Below are 19,827 nucleotides of genomic sequence, written 5' to 3'. Positions count from 1 at the left end.
ACTGGAGTGGCTCTCGCTTTACCTGAGGGGCTCATTACAGTTAAAGGCTGCTCGTTGTTTTCCTTGAGTTTTTGCTCCAAGTTCTTCACCTTTTCCTCAAGTTTCAGTTTGTCAGACTCCAGGGACTTCACCACTGACTGCAGGGTTTTTGCAGAAGCGTTTTCTCCGCGGAGCACCGTGATCTGGAAGAGTTGTTTGACAACACTTGGACCATCCAGCACCAAGCCAGAGCACCAAGGCCAGGGCCCTTGAAGCAAGGGCTGAACAGCCACCAAAACATGTGCCAGGAGTCACCTGGCTCAGCACAGGCATCTAAAGATGCTAAGGTGTAACTATGCCACGTAAAAGAAAAATCATCAGCCAGCTCTTCAGGAGCCAGCACACAAAGCCTCTGGCTGCAACTTAAATGAAATTAGGAATCATCCATTCCTCACTTACCTCATGTCTGAGTTTTTCCAGTTCCTCATCTTTTTGTGTGATCAAGGCACTAGTAACATTGATGGATTTCTGTAAAGATGCTCTCTCTTCATCAATTTCTTTTTTTAAAGTCGATTCTCTAAAAGAAAACCAAGTAAAATCAGAAGTCATTTAATGAATGGGTAACTGTAGTGGCCAAAGTATTTTAATTTAATTTCAAGTATTAAACTACCGTAAGAAGTGGTTCTTAAAAAACAAATTACAATTTACCACTTGACTAAGGTTTTATATATATACAAGCATTTCAGGTGTTACAACTATGGAAACAAAGCAAAAACTTTACCTAGGTAGTACATGCCAGAATCTGCATAGCACCGTATCCATTTGAATTTAAAGGAGCAAGTTAACAGACTGGGGAGATACAGGATAAACAAACACGTTGCACAATGTTGCACAAAGCCTAACTTGAGAGTTTTGTTACTTCTTGAAAATTACTAACAAGCAACAAAACAGGCATGCAAAGCTCATTGTACAAGTTGTCATGCAAAGCATGGATGAGGCTGGAAATATCAGCTGGTCCTCACTAATTTCAGTAACATCTCCATTTCCTGCACATGGAGAAACCACATGGGATTTGTTTTACTTCATGGGAGAAGGGTTCAAAAGAAATCCTCCAAAGCAGGCACAACTCTCTCCTGTGTACATATATCCAGTTTTCCTAATGTTTTCCATGGATCTTACAGAGATCCAACTTCTGCCTACAGGCACCACTGCTGTGACACCCTCACACTGGTGCAAGCTGATCTTCCTGACAGGTCACAGAACACACACAGTGAGGAACTGTCCTCTGATGGGAGAAGCATTGCTACAAATTTCCTTCCAAGCTGAAAGATTTTGGTTAAAAAAGAAAACAATGAAAAAGTGACTTCAAACCATGAACTTTTCTCCAAGAGGAACTGGCTCTTCAGTGCAGGCAGCAGTGCTGCTAGTGGCTCTGAGCTCCTGCAAGGGCTCTGAAGTGCCACTGCACTCCCCAGCACTGCTGAGGGATGAGGAGCAGAGCCCATCCACGTGGGAGGATGCTCAGGGGACAGCCATCGAGCTCAAATGGCAAAGTTTCCATCTCTGTGGTACCTACAGTTAGTGAGAGCCACGATACCCAAGGCCATGAAACACGGGAAATCTCAGCCACTCGAGATGAACTCAACAATGAGAGCACAATGCAATTCTTTCATTGTTCAGATTGTACTCGGGAATGGAAGCAGCAAGTGGAGAATCTGGGGTTTAGAAAAGCTGAGGCAGCTACCAAACAAGAACCAAAATTTGATTTGGTTTTGGTAAATTTTTACAATGAGAGAATCAACAGAAGTGGAAACACAACTTGCAGACTGTGAGATCTTGCCTTCAAATACAAGTTATTTTCTTGTTAATAAAACCCAAAAGGGCACTGGATGGAAAGTGCCCCTGGCCAACCCCGAGCCAGCAAAGCACTCAAAGCTCCACAGGCACCTCCGTGTTCTCCTGCAGGGCTCCCCACGCTCTGCCTCTCCCGTGGTGCTCAGTGCTTTGTCCCATGGATCAAACTGACAGAGCAGAGCTGCAAATCCAGGATTTGCTGGGCAGTAAACCCTGAGGACATCTGGGAATCACATCTGGAAGTTGCTGCTCACAAGCTCTGCTGCACCCGAGACTTCTCCCGAGCGTTCCATGCTGTGCACGCAGCTGGGAAGGGCAGATGGAAACCCCAGTGACTCAGCCCGTGCTCAAGAGCTTGTGATTCAGCCAATGTTTCCACTTGGTCAGATCTTCATGGAGAGATCAGGACCAAACAGATGCTTTTGGCACAAATATGGTTAATTTGCCATTTGTCAGGCTTGGCTTCAACCAGCACAACGCTGAGGTGGTTGAAAAAGGCAAACAGATTGTAAGGATGGAAATAAAATATTTACAGACTCAATACAGGAGCCTTGAATGCTAAAACACAAGGGGAGAGAAAGGAGAGAAGAAAAGAAGAGAGAAAACAAGAGGGGAAGAAGGTCCCTGTGCTGGAGCTTTGGGTTTTCTTTCCTGGACAGTCTCTCCAGGAGCTGCTCCAGTGGGGGACCCAAAAATGCTGGACCTGGATCATCAAAAATGCTGATCCCTAAGTGTGGATCACAGGTCACTTCCAGGCAGAGGCTTGGCTGCTGCTGGGAGCAGCGTGTGCAGTGGGAATGGGAAATAACTGCACTGGGAGAGCTTGCAAGGAAAATCTTGTGGAAATTATTTATTTTAATTGAAAAAAATATTTAGTGAAATTAATCTCTTTTCTTGCTAATTCAAGTTCAAAACACCTGCTTATCAGCAGGGGGGAAATCAAAACAATAAAAATGACTTTTACCTTTAAAAGCCATTTTAAAACTTCATTTTCTTGAGAAGCTTAAGCCATGTTCTGAACAGTGTGTGGAAGTTGTGGGAGAAAGGGGTTTGTTTCAGTTTAGCATTAGGAAAAAAAATAATCACCCAGATTCTTCCCTTACTACAAAAATAAGAAATTCTAAGAATGAAGCAAATACCTTAAAGTGCTACTGGGTAAGCTTTAAAAATGCAAGATAACAAGAACCACATGTTAGAAACATGGAGTACAAATGCAAAACACTTTAAGGAAGAACAATATTTGCACCAAGGGCCTTTTCTGTTTTGGTAAAAAATATATAGACTTTTTTTTTTATTTTATATATATATATATATAGCTGAGTGTTTTACAAAACAAAAGCAAGACACCAAGGGACAAAGGCAGCCAAAATATGTACAACAACTTTACTAAAAAAAAAAAATAATTATTTATTGTAACGTGGATAGACTTTCTTGAGTCTTACCATTAAAGACACACAGATATAGCAAGGGAAGCAAGGGCAGGAAAGGGAAGAGAGAGGAATGAAATGAGTATTGATAAACAGCGAAGCTCAAAGACAGTCAGACAGCAACCCACACTGAACCCGAGCTGAGCCACAGGAACCCCCCACGATCCATCAACACCAAACTCCTGCCACTCCCAGCTGGATCACTTCACACGAGGGGATGCCAAAACAGTGGGAGAGAATTCCTGGGGGTGCAAGGAAGGTGAGAAAATCACCCCTAGAGATTTGACCTAATTGAAACACAAAGATGGCTCTTGTTCAGCAGCTCGAGTTCTTAAGGCAAAAGGAGGAAATTATCATCTTCCCATCACCAAATTCTGTGTAATTTGGGAATTCAGAGACTTTTCTCGTTATTTTTACTTGATTAGTTCTTTATTCAGCCAAACCTTTTTCATTAGCACTGATGCCACATGTTGACATGTTCTGAGCCCCAGTGCCTGCAGTTTGCCTCAGCCAGGCTGCTCCTGTTGCTCATTTTCCTCTTCTATTGCAGTTTATTCAACACTGCTAATTAAGCCAGTCACAAACTGGGGCATCTCGGTGTAATTGACTGAAGGTAAAGTCATGGTAAAATTCACTTCGCTGATTTAATTACTGTCTGAATTATTTCAGGCAGCTCACCCAGAGTAAAACAGAAGGAAGATCAGAGCCACACACCTTCCTCTGTAGAACTTACAGAGAGTTTGTCTTTGAAAATGTTCTCTGTGAAACAGAACTGCTGGGAAGTATTGAATGACTTGGTCCCCACTCCCTCCTTCCTCTCCTCAAGTGACCTCCAGGAGTTACACTACTGAAAACACATTTTCAAACACGTTCAGAACAGCCTGGTGGTGCAGCTCGTGAGGCTGCTTCAAGTTGGAGCTTCAGGTGGTCCAACTCTGACGTTCCCTAGGGAAGCACTGCCTGGGGGAACACCCCACGTACCTGCTGGCCTTTGGAACCCCCTCCCAGAGAACAGAGTGGAGGGAATGAGGAAGGGAACAGTGAGAATACCGAGTGGCCAAGGATGTGCATCAACAGCCAAAAGCCACTCACTGTTCTTTTGACCATTATAAATTTAGCAGGGGTTGGTTTGTTTTTCCTGGAACAGCCGAGGTGTCGTGGGGAGCTGTGTTGTTCTCGAAGGATTTATGGAATTCTTTTGGAAAGCCCCCATTTCCCTCAAGGCACAGGGGCCAATCAGCTTCCCATGCACACACTGCAGACACTCAGACTGGTGATCTGGGACCTCTCCCTGAGCAGCAGCTTACAAAGGGATGCCCCAAACACCCAGGACAAATCTCCTGGCATTGAAAAGCAGTGCTGAATGAACTGCAATAACCCACAAGGAACTCAACAGCCCGAAACCATGAGAGCAGCAAGTGCTCAGAAACTTTTCTTTCCTTTTCCCCTTTTCCTCTGAAAACCCTCCTCAGCATCACTGTATTCTCCATTATTTTTCAAGAGCTCACCAGGTCAGATCTGTGCACACACATTTTATCAAGACTGAGGGACAACCCCACATTCCAGAGCAGACTAAAACCAAACATTAAACTGGTCGCTGCAAATAAGAATTACCACAAGGTGGGAGATGTGGAACTAAAGCAAATGTGGATGCTTCCATCTCTAATCCAACAAACACTTTTAACCATGACACAACAGAAAAGAACAGCTCTTAGCAGTGTTTTTGTATTCCATTTCTGTAGGACTGTGGGGTTAAGCACACATCAGCAGGAACAACTTACCTCTTTTTCATCTCTAATAACTGGTTATTGAGTACTGATCTCTCCTCTTCCAGCTAAAACACAAGTACACACAGACTCCAGTTAATACACTACAGATTGTTTCCTTAGTGTGATATATCAGAGCATCATTATCATAAAATAAACGTGGGAGAGGCTGCAGAGCCCCCAGATTTTCTACTGGCACAGCACGTGCACCCAAACACAAAATGTACAGCGAGGGTCTGAGGTGCTTTAGGAGCATTTCCATGTGCTGTGCACACAGCAGAGGTGAGACCAGTGTTAAAGGGTATTTCCAGACCCCCCCCACGCCCCCCAGGAACCCTTTGTGTGCCTGGCCATTACTTTTAGCCCAGCACTGGGGAACTACTGGGTTTGCTGTGCTGGATCATTGTACCACTGACCCGTATTTGTTACTGCCCCGTTATTCAGAGATGAATTATTGATCCCAAAGCTGTTGGTCTGGTGTTTGTTACCACATCCTGAACCTGTAACTCGGTGAGGCCACTCTTAAGCCCTTAAAACCTGCAAAGCATTCAGCTGAAATTATTGTTGTTGGTTTTTGGGTCTAAACTGGGTTGGGAAATGCAAAGCAACAAAATTGCAAAGCCCAACACAGAAATACTGGGGTAAATGATCCTCTGGAAAGGTTAAGAAAACAAGTATTTTTCAGGCAAATGAATTATTTTTCACCATCTCCTCCTTCCTTCTTATTCAAAGGCTAAAGTCAGCAATTACTGCTCTGAGAACTGTCTGTACCAGAACTCCCTGAGCACAGGCTCCAGTGGGATTTCACAAGCTTCCAGGGTTCATCCACAAGGTCAGGAACACATACATTTATAATGGCAACCTCAGAGCCCTGACAACAGCTCCTGTCCCTGACACAGGGAATTCTTTCAGCACTTAGCAGATCCTGAGGTTCAGCACAGAAGGTGTTAAACAAGTTTCCTGGAGCAGGCAGGGTGTCTGCCAGCCCCCAGCTCTCAGCTAAATGCAGCTCACTGAGAGCAGCCATCTCCTCCACAATTCCTGACAAGTTCCCTTCTCCTCCCCTGTGCTGCAGTGCTGTTAAACCCTCCAGGTTTGGGATTGACCAGGATTGTTTTACTGGGCCTAATCAGTCAACTTTATTGATACAAAAAATAGATACTAGAAGGGTGTAGAGAGACTTCTATAAACAATTCTTAAAGCAAATCAAGATGTGTCTCTCAAGGCAAGTGACCACTGTGGGAGAGCAGAGCATCAAGGCACTATGAGGGCATGGCCATGTTTTTCCTGCAGGTCAAACCCAGTCAAAACCCAGTTCCAGCAGCAGCACCAGAGCAGCCCCTGATTCCCAGTTTGTGTCTTGTTCCCTGCCCAGAGGCAGCCTGTGTGAAGTCCTGACATCTGTCCAGACTGCTGACAGAAAAGGAGAAACATGACAAGTCTGAGAAATGGGAGTCCCCGGGAGCTGCAGCTTCTCCAGACCCTCCTTCTGACACCTGGGCTCCTGCACATCTCCAGAGTGAGGGGACTCATCTCCTGCCCATCACACTTCCCAGATGGCTTTTTGGATTCCTTGTCCTCTGTCAGCACTGGTATTTCTCTACAGTCACACTCAGCACCCTCGGAGCAGACCTTGCACACTGTTAATAAAAGATGGGCCAGGTGAGCTGCTGGGTATTTCTACACCTTCTCCAATGAACTTCAAATGCCTGAGGCTCCCAAAATGCCACAACAAATAATTTGAGGGTAGACAAGTTTCCTGAGCTCAGTATCTATCTGAATGTGACTCTTTAACTAATTACAATCAGCTAATTATTAACGGATCAATACAGAAAAGCTCCCTCAGCATCTCTGGCATGAGACACTTTAACCTTTAGATGTCCAGATGAATGATTCATGACACAGGATTCATTAAATTTACAAAGTGTGTCACAAGCAGCCACAGATTGTCTAACCCAGTTGACAACACACTTGTTAGAATTTATGTGGTTACCACAGCAACAGCTCAAAATTCCCAATCCTGTGTCTGCCCCTTCCTGACGCATCTCACAGGTACCTGCACAGACCCTCTGCAGCCTGAGCTCTGCTGTCTTCTGCTTTGCTGCCCACTGCCCGGATTTTTGGGAGCCCCTGGGCAATCCTGCTGTGGGAAATCCTTCACTGCCACCAGGACACTCCTCTAAAACCTACTGGAAGAATCTTCGTGGTGACATTTTTCCTGAGCCCAGGGAGCCACTGGAGCCTGAGCACGGTGTGACAGGAGAGGGGATGTGCTGGGATACCAAAGGCCTCTCCCAGGCTTTTGGGAGGCCGAGCTGTTCACCTGATCTCACAGCCCAAATCTGACATTTGGGAACTGCAACAGGCAGCATTCCCACATTCCCGAGATTCAGATCCCATTTTCCAGAAGGGGACACAGTGCAACACAAAGGGCTGGAGAAGGCAAACAGGCTGTGCATCCAAGCTCCAGCAGATCCTCCAGATCCCTGCTCCTGGAGCCATCTCCTCATGGGCAGGACAGGCTGAGCTGACACAATTCCAGTTTGTGAGGTGATGGATTCATCCCTGTGCCTCCCACACTACAGCTGCCTGTCCTGGCAGTGAGAGAGGGATCCCTGCTGACAGATCCATAGCCAGCAGGATGCACACAGCAGGAATCCTTCCCGAGGTCAGCTGCAAACAAGGGAGGCCACAGAGCCAGGGCAGTGACACAGCCAGTGCAGGGCTCAGGGTCCCTTCCCTCGGGGCCATTCCAGGTGACAAAATCCAGGAAGATTTGACCAATGCTGCCAAATCCTTCTGAAGTTACAACTCTCCCTGAAAATAACAGGTTGCCTCAAGGACTCTGAAATAATTTAGGAAACCCTGTGGGAGTGGGAGCAGCTCCCACTGGCTGTTTGGGATGTGCCCTCCCCACTTGCTCCTCAGATGGGGAATGAGTCAGTGCTGAGCCCACACGTCTGGGACTCTGCTCGTCACCTCCAAAGGCTCTTGAGGATCAAGGAGCCTGAGCATTACTCCTGCCAGCAGCTAAAAGGATTCACAAACTGGCCAGGGCTGTAGTCACCCATCCTCAGGACTTCCACACTTGGGGAAAAATCAACCTCTTGGCTTTAAAAATATTAAGCCTGTTGCAGGATGGAAGAATCTGTGTCCTGTCATGGGGAACAAGATCCCCTCCCTGCACAGGTGCCCTCTCAGAAAGGCAGGACACAAACCTCACCCTCCTACATTCCTGCTTTTGGATCTTTTGGATACAATCTTCCAAAGATTCCTTCCCAGTGTGGCTGTCACTGGAACTGCTTCACAAGAACTAAACCCTCCACCATTAGGGGCTGTAAATCTATTTTATCTTTCAGCAAGTACCCGTGACACAAGCTGAGTAACTTGCCCATATTTTAGGATTCTAACAACAACATGTCTAGATATAATAGTAAAAAATTTTAAAAATAAAGTAAAAAAAACAGAAAAACACCTTGCAGGGGTTCTGTTCCCTGGGACCCACTGCCTGGCTGCAGCACAGTGTGAAGTTTGAGCAGACACAAGTCCAACCAAGTAGTTTCACAAAGTATTCTGAAATGCATTCTAAATCCTCTTTGTTTTCAGTGGGAAGAGCAGGAATAAGAATTAAAAAGCCACATCTCCTCAGTACTGGCGGATGGACATTTCCACAGCTGTGTAACAAAATCACTCCCGACAGAAATAGCAACTCTCTGTTAATACACTTGGCTAAAGCACGTTTAATTTATGCTCATTCCCAAGCCTTCCCAAGTATCCTTCCCAGGTTATGTAACCTTCTGTCAGCCTGCACTTCCAACCTCCCCGTGCAGGTGGCTTCCAAATTTATTTCGAACGCTCCCAGCACCGCTCCGCCTCTCCAGCTGGGGCTCCCGGGGCTCCCCGGGGCTCCGGCCGAGCCTCCACCCGCCCGCTGCGGCCGCTCTACCTTGTGGTGGTGGCTCGACACCTCGTCCCTGCTCCTGCCCAGCTCCTCGGCCAGTTTCACGTTCTCCTCCTGCAGAGCCTCGAGCTGCTGGGACTTGTGAGCCGCTGCCAGCTTGAGCGCTTCGCTGCGAGCACACAGAGAGCATCGTTACCATAGGAACGGGAGAGGCGAGGGAGAACCGGGGGAGAGAGGCGGCTTCACAGCTTGGAAAAATACATCGGGGTCACGAGGCTGGGATCGGGCACCGCGGTGCCAACCCCGGGGACACGGGGACGTGGGGAGCCTCCCCTGCCACTGCTCCAGGTACTCGGGAGTTGCCGTGGGCGGCAGCGCTGGCCATGGCTGCAGCCGCGACTGCTCACAGAAGGGAACTTTGCAGCCAGAGGTAGAACAGAATTGCTTAAAAGCATGAAAAAAGAAAGGAAACTTGGAAAAAACACAACAGGAAAAAAAACCAGCTTTGAGCTCCACTTAGTTAACTACTCCCTACCAGGTCTGACATCCAAAAGTGCAGGATCGCAGGAAGCAAAACCTTATCTATTCCATTATTTTAACAGACACAACTGCAAATGAGACAAAACCAAAGCTGAAGAAAAAAAGGCTTTGCAGCTTTTATCAGCCTGTGTTGCTACTAATGAGCATAGTTTCCTTAAAATATGTTTATTTGCAACAAATTTTTAAAAATATTTAGCATGCTGGCTGTAACATGAGTGACTAAACAGAAATCTTTAAGATTTGACGTCTTTCAAAAAGTACAAAAGATACCCTTAATTTCACTGAACAGTAATTTTTATTACTCTTTTGTTTTTTAAAAAAGGAGATGCAGTATTCCTGTGTGCCAATACTACAGACTTAAACCCTGACTGGAATATTAAAAATACTTTTATAACTGTGGGAAGCAGAAACACCCTTACGTCAGAAACTTATTCAAGCACTTCAAAACACAAGGATCTGTTGTCTCTTACTGGGCACATTTAGACAAAAGTCTGATTTTAGTTCAGCATCTCAAAGGAGTCTGATCTTTCAACCATTCCTTCTACCTGGTCTCACCTTGGCAAATTCCCACCTTGATCCCCTGGACTGGAGCAATCTGCTCCCACCCCCAGCAGTGCTGAGCAGGACCACACTTTCTAACCCTATTTCTAACCCTATTTCTAACCCTATTTCTAACCCTATTTCTAACCCCGTCTCCTTGCTGAGGTGCAGCACTAACCCCTCCTCCTCTTTCTTCTGGCATTAAGGCACAGATTATTTAGGGAGTTAAAAAAACTCCACACCCAATACTGGGGTCACTGTGCCTGAAATGATCCATGTTCCTGGCAAGGAATTCCCAAGGGGTGGCCAGGGGAGCAGCCACAGGCACTGTCAAATGAACTACAATATAATTCTAACAATAATAATAATAATAATAATAATAATAATAATAATTAGTCAAAGCTGCTCTTAAGCTGTCAGTGAGATTCCAGCTCTCACTCCATGAGCCAAGAGATTCCTCTGGGAGCACACAGGTGGGAAGTGGTTTGTGATTTAATGCAGGACACCTCTGAGAGCTGGGGATGTGCAGCCCCTGCAGGGCAGCAGTAACTGGGATCTTTATTCCCTGCAGCACAGCAGCAGCTTTGCTACAATGAGATACCACAGGGCAAATTACTTTATATCAAATGCTTTCAGTTCATTGGTTTGTGTCCAGCGTTACACATCTTGAGCCTGTAGTATGTAAAATGTAGCAGCTCAAATACTGAACAATTAACTCGAGTTTTATATCCCATATACAGGATTTGGTTTACACCATTTAGGAAATAAATACACAGTGGGGCCACAGAAATAAACTTCATAAAGCCATAAATGAAAAATAAAAGCAGAGTCAAGTTTCTATGAACAAAGCCACTTAAAACTCCAAGTGTACTTGTCATTAAATCAGAATTCTCTTCTAATAAAGGTTTTAATATTATCTCATGTCCTCGGGTGGCAGAACCCTCCAACAAACAAATGATTTCAAACTATTCTCCAAGGATTTGCTTTAATTCCCTTCTGCAACTTAGTAGCAACATTCTCATGCCAAGTTTTGCACATGCCAAACATTTAATTTTCACCCAATATCTGCTTTATAAGTCAGGATACCAGAAAGGTGTTCAAAGATAATTAAAAAAAAAGTAAAGGTAAATATACCCATAAAAATAAACAGATTTAACACTGAAATACTTACAATTCTTTTTTAAGTTCTTCCACTTTCTTGTTCTCCAGATTTAGAAGTTCTTTTGATTTATTAAGTTCCTCTTCATTTTTCAGGTTGTTTTGTTTAAGCATGTCCAACTTAAAGAGGAAAAAAACCCTCATTACACCAACGAAACCACACAGTTCTCAGGAAACAACCCTCAGCCAAATGGGGGCTTGAGCTCTTCCATTTTTTATCTTTAGCTCCTAAATTGACCCAGCCTGTCTGGACTGATGTGCTTGTCCAACAACAAATGTTATGAGACCTTCTGCATTCAAATAGAGCAGCACAAAGAATTCCAAGCCCACTGGACAGCAGTTTCCAGGAATGTGGTGTCAACACCCCAAGGTAAAGCCCAAAGCATCCTCACCTCCATTAACTGCTGCAGCCCTCAGAGCATTAATTACTCTTTAAATGCACAGCTTGTTGCTAAAACCAGCTGCCCCCTTGATCTTCATTCCTCTAAGATAACTCACAAATTCTGCTTTTCCATACCTTATTTTCTGAGAGTCAGGAGGGCTGAATGCAGTGCCTGCACCCACAGGAAATAAATTCCTTGCAGAGATCTTGTTGCATGGGACAAAGTGTTGGGCATGGATTTCCTGAGCTCGTGTCCCTCACGGAAACACCAGCAGCTCGTGGAGCTGATTGGTTTGCATGCACCACAGAGTGTATTTATTACATAACACATAATCTGCAGCCATTCTCATGGCATTGCAGGACCCTGTGGATTTTTTTAATCCAGGAAGGGAACCCCTCCCACATGAACGTCAGCAATTCTAATTCCGCGCCGGCAGATCCCGCTGGAAATCGCCCCGGCTCCAGCCCAGCTGCTCACTCCAGGGCTCTGCAGGGCAGAACATCAAAGGCTGAGGGCATCCTCCCCTTCCTCAGGCCCTGGAGCAGCACAGAGTGGTGGGAAGACATGGACACAGATCCCAACGGGAACTGCTGCACCTTGGACTGACACCAGGATAACCATGACCAGAAAACCACGTGCATTTTCCATCACCCTGTGCTCATCCAGTAATTTTTCACAGTGGGAAAATGACAGAATCCTCTCCTGCCTACTTCAATTCTCTATAATTCAACAGTTGCTCTCACAAACAAGGCAAAACTTTTCACAGAAAAGCATTTAATGTGATTACTTCATTCTGCAGCTTCTGGTTTGTCTGTCTCGAGTTCTCCAAAGAGGCCAAAGTTTCAATCTTCTCTTTGTGAATGGCATCCTTCTCCTTGGTCACCTGCTCCACTGCCTGGAAAACATCTTCTGCCACTTTGGCCACCTGGATTTAAAGGAAAGTGTGGAAAAAAAGTTATTCCCAACAGGAACTCTGACAGCAAAAGATCAATCCTTTATGCACAGCTCCATGGTTTGTCAGCTGTTCCCCAGGTAAGTAAGGACTTAAACTTGGAATTTATTTGAATTTTGGAGCTGCATAAAGTATAAAATGAACTGAAGATTCAATTCCATGCAGAAACAGATAATAACCTCATGCTCATGTCACCACTGAAGAATTTTAATTCCTGGATTTCTAATTACCACCACTGTAACTGCTCTCAGACCTCTCACTTCTTTAGGCAGTAGAAATTCAACAGATATTCACTTCCAACAGCCTGGTATATTTTCAGAACATACAGAATTACAAAACCTCCAAAATTTGGAAAATAATGGAATTAGAGATAAAGCCAATTATTGCATTATTTCAGTGTTGTTCATTACGGCCTCATAAAGGAAATATTGCACAATGATATTAAAATACTTAGGCAGGTGTCATCTATAGGATCTCCTGATTCCAATTTGCATTCAATGTGATTTTCTGGGCTTCAAGCCACACAAACTGAAAATCAAAGTATTTTATAAAGAATTTGTTGGTGGTGAATACAAAACACGTCTGTGAATAAAAAGAGCACCAAGAATTGTCAACATCTTTCCCTTTCTCTCACACTGCTTTTATACAATTACATTTCCAGAAGCAGCACATTCTTTTATATTTTTGGAGTAACTCAGATTGGTAGTTTGCTGTAATTGTACATAAAATTGCACAAAGATTCAATCTAAAACCTCATCTACTACTACTTTAGATTTTAAGCTGCAGAGTCCTTCACCAGAAGGAGCTGCTCAATGTCTCCTACCAGATTCAGGGAACACAACATCCTTTTATTCACAGTTTATATTGTTGTCTTGCAACATTCAGCAACAACAGAGGCTTTTGCAGTTAAAAAATACTAAAAAAAAAAAGTGTTTTTCAGACTCACAGTTGCAACTTGCAACAACCCCCAAGTACCATATTGAGAGAGCCCACAGCTGCAGTGTGTTATGAAGTGCTGAGAGTGCAGTGAAGTGCAGAGAGGACACCAGGGGTTAGTGCTCAGGATTAGTAAAACCAGACACAGACTTGACTTTTAACTTTGAATTTAAATACCTCTGGTTCCTGTACTACTGCTTGGGCCTGGAGAGTCTCAATTTCTTTTACTTTCAAAATCAGATTGTTCATTTGCTCCTGCAGCATCTGATTTTGGCCCTGAGACTCCAGCAATTTGTCTGAGAGGTCACTGTTAGTTTTTTCTAAAAGTTTAACCTCATCACAGAGTCTGTAATAATCCTGGAAGAATTTCCCCATCTTATTCAATAGTCCCTTCAGACTGATGAGCAGACTTTTCTGCTCGTTCCTCAGGCTGTCCAGATCCTGAAGGTACTCAGCTCCCTCCTTCTCCATCAGCTCCATCTCGTGTTGAAGCATATCCATCTTCCTGGCAATGCAGCTGTGCACACCCCGGAATTCTGCTGCTGATTTGGTCACGGAAGCAAAGGCATTCCTCAGTCGCTCCATGCTGGCAGTGACCTGCTCTTTCTTTGCACTGAGGACTTTTTCCTCACTCATTATTTCCACCAGTTTCATTTTACATTTTTCTTTCTCCTGAATGAAAAGTGCTTTCTCAGCCAGAATTTTATTTTTCTCTCTCAGCTCTCCTAGCTCATTCTCTAAGCAGCAGATGTTCTTTTGAAGTTCTGTACGTCCCAACAGAAATGATTTCTCGTCCAGTTTTCGAGCTTCCTTTTCCATGGTTAAGGTTTCTTTCATAAGAGCAACCTCTCTGTTTAATTTCTGACACTCCTCCTGCAGCTCATCCCTCTCCCTGGCAATGGAGCAAGCGTCCAAGGAAGATGACAGGACCCGCTCGGTGTGTGATGCAGCAGCCAGCTCAACTTCTAATGCTCGTTTGGCATCCTGGGCCTCCTTCAGAAGATTGGAAAGGTCACATTTACAGGCCATTAATTCTTGATTTTCTACAGTCTTCTTACCGAGTTCTCCCTTCAGGGCTTCAATGGAATCTCGGAGTGTGGCATTCTCTTGAGCCAGAGCATTCCTGGATGAGAGGTCCAGCTCACGTTCTCTCTTCAGATCAGAAACTGCCTTTGCACAAGACTTGTTTGCATCAAGAAGCTCCAAGTATTTTGTCTCCAGTTCCTTCTTCTCTTGGAGAAGAGCTTCATTGTGCTTTTCAAACTGCAACGACTTCTGAAGGACAGATTCCTTCTCCAAGGTCAGCTTGTTCATTTTCTCAGTGCAGATTCTCTCACAAAGCTCAGCATCTGCTGAGGCCTTTGCAAGCTTCTCAGCAGTTGCCTGATTTTCATTGAGAAGCTGCTCCTTTTCAGCCAAAAGCCTTTGTTCTGATGAGGAAAGAGCCTCTTTCTCTTGATGTAACTGCTTACATTCCAAACTGAGTGTCTCTCTTGAGGCTTTCATTTCCTCAAGAAGACAAGTGAGGTTCTCAAGGGAATTCTGCAGCTCCACGGTGTCTTTCATCGCTTTGGTGAGCTGGGTTTGCATCTCCTCTCCTCTCACTTTTAACACTTGGTTTTCACTGACTGCCTTGTCTAAACTCACTTGCAGCTTCTCTGTGCCTTTGAGGAGCATCTCCTTCTCCTCCTGCAGGCCTTGCAAGACCCTGCCCAGCTCCTCTTCCAGGGCTTTGTGTCTGTCTTGAAGAGCCAAGAGCTCCCCTAGGGCTGAATCTCTCTCTGCAGCCAGAGCTGACACTTGTTGCTGGAGCTCCCTTTGCTCTCTGGCCAGAGCCTCACAAGAACTTCCCAGCTTCTGGATAACATCATCTTTGTCTTTTAGAACTGCATCTTTCTCTTCCAAAAGTCTCTTCTGGTAATTCTCCAGCTCTTCCCATTCTCTGTCACGTTTCTGACACGCCAAATCCATGGCATCTTTGCTGGCCTGAAGTTCCTCCAGCCTTTGGAACAAGATTAACTCCAAGGACCGGAGAGCCTCATTTTCCTGAGCCACCTTCAGCAGCTGTGCCTGCACTGCCTCGAGTTCAGAGAGTAATTTGCTTTTCTCAGAGACCAGTGCTCCCTTTTCTGTGCTCTCCTGCTGGCTTCTGGCCTCAGCTTCTTCCTTCTGCTTTAGGATTCTTTCATTTTCTGCCTTCAGCTCTTCTTGGTCTTGTTGCATTAAGGAAATCTTTGATTCCAATTCTTTAAGTTTTGATAACAAAGGACCTCTCTCTAATTTTAAAGTATTCCCCTCCTGTGCCAAAGTCTCTTTTTCTGATATCAAAGCCCTCAGCTTGTCTGACATTTGTTCGATTTCTTTTCTGGATGAAGCTAACACAGAGCTTAAGGACTAAAGAAATAAAGTCAGGGAGAAGGGAAAACAAAAATCAAGTCAAGCAGACAAATGAGAAATGTGCTTTAATGGCAAATAGAGCAACTGTAATTTAAGTTCTAAAAGTGTATATACTGACACACAATGCCTGTTTGAACTCAACTGTTGACAGACACCCCTGTTACATTACAGAACATGCATCATCCACAAGAAGTTTTTAATGGCTAAATAATATTAAAAATATAATGGCTTAAAGGTTCCTCCAAAATTTCATGTAATTTATAAAACTATTCTCAATAAATTGACTGTAAATTATTCAAAAGAAGAGCCACAGAATGATTTCACGAGACTCTAAGATAATTAAAATGCAAGGAGTTCTATTGGAAACTGACTTACAATTCTCAGTTTCACCTCCTCATGATTCTCTCAAAAAGATGTTGTCATGATCCCTTTAATTCAAAACACCACATCAGTTCTGTCAATATTGTGTGTCAATCTATACACTAAATAATTTGCTACATCATACAGCAAAGATTATAGCAAATAATTGCTGAGGGATGAAAGCAAGCAGTAAAGTCAAATAAACAGGAGGAAAAATTAAAATTGCTTAAGTCAGGCTACACACTGAATAGCTGCAGCTCATACTACAAAATAAAAGGTGTGTAGCACTTCTAAATGAAGTGGTTCACAATGCATCTTAAAATCCACGCATATAAAAAAACAGGGAATGACATCTGGCTCCAACTGGCTGTGCTGAGCCAGATCTATGAACATAAAATGTTAACTGATATCAAAAAACTGTATCTCATCAACTCTTGTGTAACTGAGAAGAACTAACAACCAGTTTGTCCTGTGGGCTTCTCCTCCCTAACCCATGCCCACATACCCTGGGAAAGTTCAAAACAGAAAAACTACAAAAATCCGGCTGTGAAAAGTTGAAGCAGAGAGAAAACGAGTCACTGAGACAGAAAATTTAAACTTTAAGTCACTTGCAGAGTGACAAAAGCCACTTACTCTGGCCTGCTCTGCTTGTTTCTGCAGCTCCTCAGCCTGTGCCTCCAGCTCACTGTTTTTCCTCTGGGCACTTTTCAGTGCCTCTTCTGCATCCAGCAGGTTCTGTTTAAACCCTTGGAGATCTGCATCGTGTTTAGCCACCAGCTCAGAAGTTTCTTTCTCATGCTTTGCCTGAAGATCTTTGTACTGATGCTGGCTGCTCTCAATCTGCTTTTTCTGGGGGAAGGGAAGACAGTAAAACACAGTTCAAGCAGCAGTGGGACCATACTTCTGCACAGTTTTAGTGCTTTTAAAATTGTCCTTACCATGTCTGTTAATTGATCCTGCAGAGTTTTCAGTTCTGCTTGATGAATCTTGAGAGTTTCCTGCTGACTCTGCTCAGCTTTCTGTGTTGTCTGCTCCAGGTTTTTCTCAAGCTGAGCAGCCTTTTCATTTGCTTTTGTAAGCTCAAGCTGTATTTGCTCCAACTGCCTGGAAAGACCAAATGAAAGAACATCACTTTTTGCTGACAGCACCACAAGCACAGAGATGAAAGAGCCAAGACTGTGCTGAAGTTCTATATTCTGACCAAGCATTTAGAAAGAGATTTCATTGTTTAACAGATAGTGCTCTGCTAAACAGGAAGATCGAGTTATATTGCCCCCAATATCGTACTTACAATTTTTATTTGGGAAAAAACCCTACATTTTCTCTCATAAAAAATATGACCCAAGTATTTTCTATATCTAAATAAACTGAGTTAATCAGGTAATCAAATAATCATGAAGCACAATCACAAAACAGCCTCAAGAGGTCATCTACTGTGGGCAATAAGAAGCATGTTATGTAAGAATTTTGGAATTCTGAGTGTTGGATGCTCTTCAAATCACTCCCAGGAGACTGTTTTGATTGATTTAGTTTGCTAGAATAAGCTCACTTGTCATATCAATGTGACATTCAGGAGCATCTTGTTCAGATATTTACAGAAAAATGAAATGAGAAGCTGGAAGTGTGGGAGTGGAGATCTGATGTGACAATGCTCTGACAGTGATGAAATACCTTTCTTTTAACCTCAGCTCATCGTTCATTCTTGTGAGCTGGGCAGAGCTGTCTCCTGACGACTTCATGATCTCTGCAATGTCATTTTCCAGTTTGGCTTTTGCTTCCATCAGCTGCTGCTCCCTCTCTTCTCGCTCCCTCAGCTTCCTCTCCATCTCTGAGCAAAACAAAGGTGGTTAAACTGTAAATTTTAGAGGAAGGATATACAAAAATTCTATACAGCTATAGAACTGTAAAGAACTAAAACCAGCAATACTGATGGTCCAGATCTCACAGATCAACCCTTTAAAAAGAAAAATAATGCTTGATTGAGCTGGTAACTGCAGCAAAAGCTTAAGGACTCTTCAGAAACAGCAAAGAGCAGCTGGTCATTTGTTTCAGAAGTGATTCACTTCAGGCCATGGGATGTTGGTACAAGTTCTGCTGTCTCAGAGGGGAAGGAAGCAATGCAGGAAGAGACCTGCAGGTCTTGCAGGTGAAAGCACTCATCAGCTGTTCAGCAGAGCAGCAGAAAATGAACAAGGAAGGCAACACGAAGCTCCAGTGAAAAAATGCCTCAGGGCAGACACTGCCAGGGGCAAGGGCAGCCTTGGGATCACCTCTCCCACCACCAGGCAAGGTTTGCTTCAGGGCACCAATCCCTCTGCACTGGTTTGACTGAGATGTAAAGAAATGAAAGGCACAGCAAAGCCTTCTACAGGTTACAGGAGCCAGGCCAGAGCACAAAGCTGATGCATTTCCAGAACATTCCATTTCATCCCTTCCTTACCACTCAAACTAGACTTGAGCTGCTCCAGTTCTGAAGACATGAGTGCAAACTGCTCTTCTTTTTGGTTCAGCTTCTTCACCGTTTCTAAGCAAGGAAAATTTGGAAAACAAAGTTAGTAACTTATTTAAATGCAGATAATTCTACCTACTTGCAAGGTATGTTACCCCTCAGAGAGGCTACAAATAATCCTGTCTGTCACTGTCGGGGCAGGACGGGAATGAGAAGACTGACTCAGAAGGCTGTAATACTAAAAACTCAGATTTATTCAAAATACACTGCTCTTTTATACAGAGCTTTGCAAGGACCAAATCCACAGCATTGGTGCAGAGTGCTTGACGCACAGTGATAGAACTTAACTATAAACAATGTGAAAAACAAGAGAGATAAAGAATTATTTACATTCTCTCCAGCTCTTTCTCAGGCGTCTGCCTGGCTAGAAACTCTCAGTTTCTTTCTTTGACTGCATCTGAGTCCCACACCTGTCCTTTCCACAGCCCCTGAAACTGCTTTGGCATCAGCTATGAGATTGAAAGTGTTTAAAAAAGCCATTCTGTTGGCATTTCATTTCTGCAGCTTTTTAATTCTCTGTTATTTCAGCAGCACATACCTTGCATAGCTTGTTGAACATTCTCTGCTTCATCAGCTGCACTAGTAAATTTTTCTTTCTGAAAAATTGATGAAAACTTAAGGTGAGGCTTGGTAGTAACAGCACAATTCAACCACTGAATTCGTATTAGGTATTTTTCAGTTACAAATAGAACAGTCTTTGCTCCTATCATAAACAGATCTCAAGTTTTTGAGTTACAGCTTAGCACAGATCTTCCCTTGCCTTGACTGCAAGTCCCTCAACATTTAAAGCAGCTCCTCCATCAGCTGCCACAGAGCTCAGGGTAGGAACAAGAATTTGGGGTTTCTATCCCTGCTGCTGCCAGGCTGCACAGAGGACACCTGTAGCCCTGTGAACCATCTCCTACCTGTGTTTTCCAGTTTTACCAGCAGGAATTGATGCCAGCCAATGACAAAGAGGGAGGATTTTCAGGAGGGCAAGTGAGGCTCTTCCACCAAGTTCGAATATTTACTATTGGCCATGGAAAGACCAAAAATCCCATTGTTTTGTTACTAATGCCAGTGTAGTTCCTCAGGGAAACCCCACCCAACAACACAGTATTTGGAAATTTATTTAAATGAGAAATG

At 44.0% G+C, this 19,827-nt stretch overlaps 1 protein-coding gene across 2 annotated transcripts in view; it reads right to left on the bottom strand.

Moving 5' to 3' along the window:
• CLIP1 (CAP-Gly domain containing linker protein 1) overlaps positions 1 to 19,827 on the bottom strand; it is a 59,904-nt gene that overhangs the window by 2,184 nt on the left and 37,893 nt on the right. The window contains exons 13-25 of one of the 2 annotated variants that reach the window (XM_077787250.1): positions 19,241 to 19,298; positions 18,634 to 18,717; positions 17,865 to 18,021; positions 17,132 to 17,297; positions 16,827 to 17,042; positions 13,614 to 15,830; positions 12,336 to 12,473; positions 11,179 to 11,285; positions 8,973 to 9,096; positions 5,042 to 5,094; positions 2,973 to 2,993; positions 439 to 556; positions 23 to 182 (exon numbers count right to left, since the gene is read on the bottom strand). In XM_077787250.1, the coding sequence (XP_077643376.1) occupies positions 23 to 182; positions 439 to 556; positions 2,973 to 2,993; positions 5,042 to 5,094; positions 8,973 to 9,096; positions 11,179 to 11,285; positions 12,336 to 12,473; positions 13,614 to 15,830; positions 16,827 to 17,042; positions 17,132 to 17,297; positions 17,865 to 18,021; positions 18,634 to 18,717; positions 19,241 to 19,298 (3,619 nt within the window). The remainder of the gene's footprint in view (positions 1 to 22; positions 183 to 438; positions 557 to 2,972; positions 2,994 to 5,041; positions 5,095 to 8,972; positions 9,097 to 11,178; positions 11,286 to 12,335; positions 12,474 to 13,613; positions 15,831 to 16,826; positions 17,043 to 17,131; positions 17,298 to 17,864; positions 18,022 to 18,633; positions 18,718 to 19,240; positions 19,299 to 19,827) is intronic. The other variant, XM_077787249.1, reaches the window with a different exon arrangement.

Source organism: Lonchura striata, chromosome 18 (assembly GCF_046129695.1).
Source record: "Lonchura striata isolate bLonStr1 chromosome 18, bLonStr1.mat, whole genome shotgun sequence".
Classification (NCBI taxonomy): Eukaryota; Metazoa; Chordata; class Aves; order Passeriformes; family Estrildidae; genus Lonchura; species Lonchura striata.
The sequence above is the reverse complement of the archived record's forward strand: the minus strand, read 5'-3'. Positions and strand labels throughout refer to the sequence as shown.